The sequence below is a fragment of the Lutra lutra genome, chromosome 13, assembly GCF_902655055.1.
Source record: "Lutra lutra chromosome 13, mLutLut1.2, whole genome shotgun sequence".
In the NCBI taxonomy this organism is placed as follows: Eukaryota; Metazoa; Chordata; class Mammalia; order Carnivora; family Mustelidae; genus Lutra; species Lutra lutra.
In genome coordinates this window covers 19,867,080-19,874,365 of record NC_062290.1, presented here as the reverse complement: position 1 = coordinate 19,874,365, position 7,286 = coordinate 19,867,080, and the positions used below count along the sequence as shown (strand labels likewise).

The following is a 7,286-nucleotide window of genomic DNA, read 5'->3' as shown; positions in this document are numbered from 1 at the left end:
CCACCCAGGCACCCCTAGATGCCTAATTTTTCAAAGAGATGAACTGTGAGGGAGAGCAATGGGATGACAATTAGAGGCACACATACATTTAAAGGAAGTTTCATTTTATTGTTGTGTAGGAAAGCATCTTTCTTTGGCTACAGGAAAGAGCCATTCACAAGAGAATAGCTGAACCTTACATATGGAAGCTGGGAGTGGGGTGGGGGGAGAGAGCAAAATTGATGAACAAGGGGCACACCCTAGGAAGACACAGAATTCAAATCAAAGATCAGCCTCATGTTCTGACATAGGATCCAAGAAGATAAGTGTAGACAGAGAGCAATCTGCAGGAACTATGGCAGGGAAGGAAACTGGGGGTGGTCCCCTCCTGATTTCTGCATTCTCTGAGAATAAACACTTGGGATAATCGACTCCAAGAGACTATGAAGTGGTGGAGTTGACGGATTAATTGGTTGAACACAAGCAGGATAGAATTTTTTTTTTTTTCACTGAAAAGTTTTTATTGGCCTTTTGGATAGAAACGGGAATTTATTTGCCAGGAAGGATGATCCCATCATACTTCTGCTGGAACCAGCGCATGGCCTCCTCTTTGCTGATTCTGTGTTTGGCCCCAATGCAGCCTGTCCTGCGCTTTTGTCTGCGATGCTGAAACCTGGCCTACCCAGCACCACATAGAAGTCCAGGCCGTAGATCCCAATGCTTGGGTCATACTTGATACCAAGATCGATGTGCTCCTGGATCCCAAAGCCGAAGTTTCCAGTATCAGAGAAGTTATTTTTTCTTAACTCATACTCTCGAACCTTTAGACCTTTCTCCAGGATTTCTTCTGCCTTGGCCCCACGGACTGTGCAATGGACAGCAATCTTTTCATTTCTCCTGATACCAAAGGATCTAACCATGTATCTAGCTTTGGAGAACATGGGGGTCTGGCCTGTGAGCTGCTCCAGCACCTTGGCTGCCCGGGTCAGTCTGTCTCCACTCTCCCCCACACAGATGTTGAGGCAGAGCTTGTGGATGCGAAGTTCCCGCATGGGGTTCTCCTTCTCACCTTGATCCGCCATGGTGGAGAACAGGAAGGGAGAATTTTTTTTTTTTAAACAAAGCTTCATTCAACCAACCTGATTTTTAGATTCTTATTATGGTTTATTCTGGAAGGTCAACTATTCACCAAGAAAAATAATGTAGTTCAGAGTCTGAGAAAAGAGGACAGCAGGCCAAATGGGTTTCTCTAGGACAGGCAAACAGAAAACTGCCTCTGAATTTCTTTTTCCCCGAGGACTGCCATCACTTGTCAAAATGGGGGAAATGCATCGCCAACAGTGCTCAAGTCCATTATTTTGTCCATATAAATATAACCAACAAGTTATTTGCATAGGGCCTCCCGATGTGATAAACAATGATAAATGATGCCTTTCCAGAAAAGGACTAAAAGCAGACTCTAGATGCATTTCAGGAATCTCCTAAATCCTATATGTGCCTGTAGTTTATCAGGTCTTTCCAATTCCCCACTAACTCACATGGAACCCATTCTCAAAATTGTAAGAAATTGTTTCATTCTCCATTTAAAGAGGGAAGAAAAGGGAGGAGGGAAGAAAGGAAGGAAGACAAGGCATAGACAGGATAACAGAAAACTGCAGATTAGCATTAACACGTCCCTACCTCCTTTCCATTTTTGTATACTCCCCCCATCGCCGCCCCTCATCTCCCCACACCTGCCCCTGAAGCCACCAACACCACAGTCTTAACATCATACCTTTAAGGAGATGTATTTTTACAACTCTGGCAACAGATCATTTATACGCCTTCCCTTTCCAGTCATTTAAAATCCTTAGATTTTCCCCCATTTTTCTGAAGGTATTAAAGTAATAGATTGAACAGTAAAATGAATAAAGATGTCAAAACATTTTTTAAAGTTAAAATTTCAGACCTTTCCATATTGTATTAATAGATGACTTGAAGTATCACTTTGAAATTTCCCAGAATTTTAAATAACGATGGTTCTTTTAAAAAAAAGTGACAAATGGAAAAGATAAAATAATTCTTAATTGTTAATCACAATTACTCTTTCTTTCTACCACCCAAAGACAAGCTACTTAAAATATAACTGCAGACTTTAAAACCCTGATATTTAATTCAGAAATTTACCTAATATATATAATGTTGAATACTTTTTTTTCAAGAAATCAATGTTGGTTATTTTATTTTTAGCCAAGAGCATATACTTCAGATTTCCTTATGACAGACATTTGTTCCCACATAGATAAATCTGCCTGTTCTCTTATCTACTCATACTGTCACTGACAGCAGAAAACAGGCAAGGAAATACGAAAACCACTCTTGAGAGATTCTGTTGCTTTTCGACTTGGAAGGTAGTATTGGTCTTTTTAGTATAAACCTAATGCCTGGTATTTTCAGACTCAAGCAATCTCTTGGGAGGAACTTTCTTCTGGCTAAAAACAAAAATGAAATTTGCTCTTGCTACTTAACCCTATTATTTACTGTATAGCTCAAAACCATGCATTCCTATGAATCATTTCCATTTTAATTTTTTAACTTCTACAGTAATTCATGTTATGAATGCTTTGGGACAGGTTTGAAAAGTTTGATGGTGATTCTACAGAACCACTACATGCCAGGTACATTAACTATAGCAGCACGGACACAGAGGGAGAATGAGCAGGGACAGTTTCCAAAATCAGGGGAAGCCAATTAAATGAACATAATGACCATCTGCATTTTTGAATCCTTAGATAAGGAGAAACATCTTAAGAACTATAGTTTTGAGGCACCTGGGGGCTCAGTCAGTTAAATGTCTGCCTTCGGCTCAGGTCACGATCCCAGGATCCTGGGATCGAGCCCTACATTGGGCTCTCTGTTCTCCTCTCCCTCTTTCTACCACTTTGCCTACCTTGCTCTCTCTCTATATCAAATAAATACATAAAATATTTTTAAAAAATTTTAATAAAAGAACTATAGTCTTACTCTTCATGAATTTGAAGTGGGTTTTTTGGGGATTTTTTTGGCAGAAATTCTGAACAAGGCCATGTTATGGACTGAATGTTAGTGCCCCCCAGAAATTCATATGATGAAGTCTTAACCCTAAGAAGAGGGTTACTGGGAGGGAAGTAGGTCGACTTCCAGAATTGTGAGAAATAAATGTCTGTTATTTTAAACCATCCAGTCTATGGTATTTCATTATAGCAGCCTAGGCCAGGCCATCACTCACCAAAAACAAAATTTCATTATGTTAATATATAATAAAAGTCTTAATGCTGTATATATAGTGACACCTTTAATAATATCAGATCTCATATTTTTCCTGTCTCTGATTTTCTTTCTGCCAGGTTGTCACTGGTGATATTTCTTTACCTATAAACATGTTTCATTTGCTTCCACATGACCTAATCCTACTCACCATTGAAGTCCAACTAAAGAGTCTTCTCCCACAAAGAATCTTTCTTTCTCCAAGTTTGTCTAGTCCCTTATCTGTGCCTCTCACATTATATTCATCCATAGTGCATTTCTTAAGTGGCCACGAGAATGTGGTAGGTAGTCTCTAAGATGGCTCCCATGATCCCTACTTCCTAGAACTCATGATTGAGGGCTGTACATTGTTGTTTGCTTCCAACAAATAAAATAAGGCAAAAGTGAGGGTATCACTTCTGAGACTAGATTTAAAAAAGAATCTGGCTTTCATCTTGCTCACTTCCCTTGGCTTTGGCTTCTGAGGGGAGCCAGCTGCCATGTTGTGAGCTGTTCATGGAGACACGAACGAGCCAAGGAACTCAGCCCAATAACCTGTGAGGAACTGAATCCTGCCAATAAAAATGTAAGCTGCATTAGATCCGTGACTCACAAAAATTGTGAGATAATAAATATTTGTCCTTTCAAGCTATTAGATTTTGGGATAATTTGTTATGAAGAAATAGGGAAATAAAGCATAGAGCTAAGCACACTAATATGAAGTTATCACATCTTTTTTAGTATTGTCATTTTTTATGCATGTGTCTTTTGCTTGCTACTGGATTATTACATCTGGAAAACAGGATTCTTTTTTGATGGAATAAAAAGTACATGCATGAGAGTTCACAATGCTCACAAAATGCTTTCCTTCACCCAGACCAACAAAATAAACTTTGAAGTTGCCAGCACAATTTTCTCCTTTCTCATTTCCTCCTCCAACCACCATTTTTCCACCTCCACCACTCTACCAGCAACAGTCGAAGATTTTGTAATGCTACACCAAGGGAGGACCCAGAGGGAGAGACCTGTGAGGCTGGAGAAGGAAGGGAAAGACTTAAAAAATGTTACAGGATTGGGAGGAAGAGGAGCAATATGAGAACATAAGCCCATGAGCTGGGAGCAGAAAGGGACAGCTTTAGTGGTAATTGGCAAGGCAACCATATTTAAAAAGAATAAAGAGAATATAATAAAATAGCAACAATGATGACAATGGCCTATTTAGACTGTCATCCTACAACTCAACAATGGACCTTATTCAATAGCTTTTCTCAGTCATTCATCCAATCCACAGATATTTATTCAATACACTCTGCCTTCATGGAGGTGACATTCTGGTGGAGGAGACTGAGACAAATCAATGAAGTATTAATGATACAGTCATACAGCCACATTTAATTAATTCTTTTTTATCCTTTGCTGCAACCAACACACTGCTTTTACATAATAAAAGATAATGTTCATTGGATAAATAAATGAGTACCTACATTTGCATGTTTTAATAGTACCCTTTATTTATTATTATATAAGGAGTCTCATGATCTGTCTATTAGCTTGCTAAAGTTGCCATAACAAAGTACCACAAACTGGGTAACTTAATCAACAGAAATTTATTTTCATAGTTCTGGAGGCTCGAAGTCTGAGATCAAGGTGTTGGAAGAATTTTTTTTCCTGGCTTATAGATGGCCATCTTCATCCTGTATCTTCTCATGGCCTTCCTTCTGTATGCATCTAACTTCCTCTTCTTACAAGGGTATCAGGTATATTAGATTAGGCCCTTAAGATCTGATTTTAAATTAATTATCTTTTTAAAAATTCTAGTATAGTTGATATATAGTGCTATACTAGTTTTTGATGTATAATATAGTGATTCAACACTTCCATATATCACCCAGGGCTCATCACGACAAGTGCCATCACCTATTCCACCCATCCTCCCACCCACCTCTCCTCTGGTAACCATCAGTTTGTTCTCTGTAGTTAACAGTCTATTTCTTGGTTTGTAAATTAATTGTCTCTTTAAAGATCCTCTCTCCAATACTCTCAGCTTCTGAGATAATAATTCATCAGTTAGGAGTTCAATACATGAATTTGTGGGGGACACAACTCTTTCCATAACACTATATAAAATGCAATCATTTACCTCTAACACATAGAGTAATGGTTCAACTTAGACTCTGGGGTCAGATAGGCCATTTTGGGACTGACTACATTAATTCTTGACCGTTTAATCTTAGGCAGGACAGTTAAGCTCTTTGTGCCTCAATTTCCTCATCTGTAAATTGGATAACAAGAAGGTTTTATGAAAAGTAAATGAAATTAGTCACTAAAAGTTGTCAGAAAAGTCATTGACACAGTAAGAATCCAATACAAGTTAGCTTTTCATTATTTTATTTTACCAATGGAAAATTGACAAATCAAAAGTAAAATGATCTGCCCAGACATAAAAGCAATTAGCAAAACAACAAAGAAAATTTGGATGTCCTAACCCTAAGGGAACTACTCTTTCTCTTCACCACAGCACATTAGTAATAGTTTTCTGCCAAGAAACACAGATTTACTTCTGCACACCTCCTAATGAGAGGCTGATTTATAATGACTTTGAGGGTTACATTTTGTTTTTCATCTGATCAAAATCAGCTTAAGGGATATGGCTGTTAGTCTTTACTCCCTCAAGTAAATTACGAAATCTATCAGCATCTACTCCGCCTTCTTTTCTTCCTTCTTTTGTACATTTATCAAGTACTAGATGTGTGACATGACACAGGCTTGGTGCTATAGATCGAGGTAAGACACTGTCCTTGCCTTTCAGGGGCTTAGAGGATAATGAGGAAGTTGGCACGTGAGTACATAATCATAGTACTGGGTGATGAGAATGGGCAGCAAGCCACAAGAAGGAGGAAGAGATGATGCTGAGTCAGACTTGGGGGCAAAGATGCTACCAACAGGGCCATATTATGACTTCCGTGTGTCCTAGGCACTTTTGCACTCACTGGTCCCTTCCTCCATGTATACACAAAATGATAACATATGACTGTATGTGTATAAATAAGAGTATATTAAGACGTTTTCTTTGACCTAGAAGTTCAGTTTTCTTATGATTTTAAAAGAAATTAAAATATTTTCATGGGTCCCTAAAAGTATTGTGGGTCCTATAATACTGTGTCTACTGCTGATAAGTTGGTCCTGACTACCTAAAGGAATGACTCTGGACCTGAATTTTGAAGGACAAAATTATTTGGAGCGGTGCTTCTCAAACTTTACGGAACATGAACACCATCTAGAGTCTTGTTAAATGTCAAATACAGATTCAGTTTATCTAGAGTGGAGTCCAAGATTCTGAATACCTTGAAGTTCCCAGGTGATTCTACTGCTATAGGGATCAAGCTTTCAATAGTAAGAATCTAGAGCTCTGTTGTCCAATATACTAGCCACTAGCTACATGAGGCTATTTACATTTTAGTTTCAATTAGCTAAAATAAAGTTGAAAATTCTTCAGTTGCACTAACCATATTTCAAGTGCCCAATAGGCATGTGTGGCTATTGGCTTCCTTATCATACAGTGCACATATAGTACATTTCTGTAATTGCAGCAAGTGGTACTGGACAAAACTGGTCTAGAGGAAAAAGGTGAAAAGAAAATAGAATTTTGGTACAGACATGCATGGAGAGGCCACATAGGATGAGCCACATGATTGAAGGTTATCAAGCCAGATATAGGTATGTGTTTTCTTGAAGTAAAGCAACATCACAGGCTTAAACAGAACAGCATCATCTCAGTTCAATCTATTTCTCTACTTCTGTCTAAAATACTGTCACAGATGTGTTTGTAGTTACTGCTAATAAACATTAAATCTTAGAATTAGGTTGCCCATACATGTACTCTCAGATGCCTTCCAGATGGAGGTTTAATCAAACTAAACCACTAGATGGCCAACTTCTGTTCAAGGTAACATGGATTCAGAACAGAGACAGGTGAAACCAACAGTGACCTGTGTGTCTATGTGCATGCATGTCTCTGTGTGTGTGTGTTTAAAGAGTGATGG

General features: G+C 38.5%; 1 protein-coding gene across 1 annotated transcript; it reads right to left on the bottom strand.

Annotated features, from left to right (window-relative positions):
• Positions 1–527: 527 nt before the first annotated feature.
• LOC125083445 (60S ribosomal protein L11-like) lies at positions 528–1,077 on the bottom strand. Its single transcript, XM_047700028.1, is given in 2 exon segments — positions 528–635; positions 638–1,077. Coding segments are annotated over 2 exon segments (531 nt in total). The 5' UTR covers positions 1,062–1,077; the 3' UTR covers position 528.
• Positions 1,078–7,286: the final 6,209 nt, after the last annotated feature.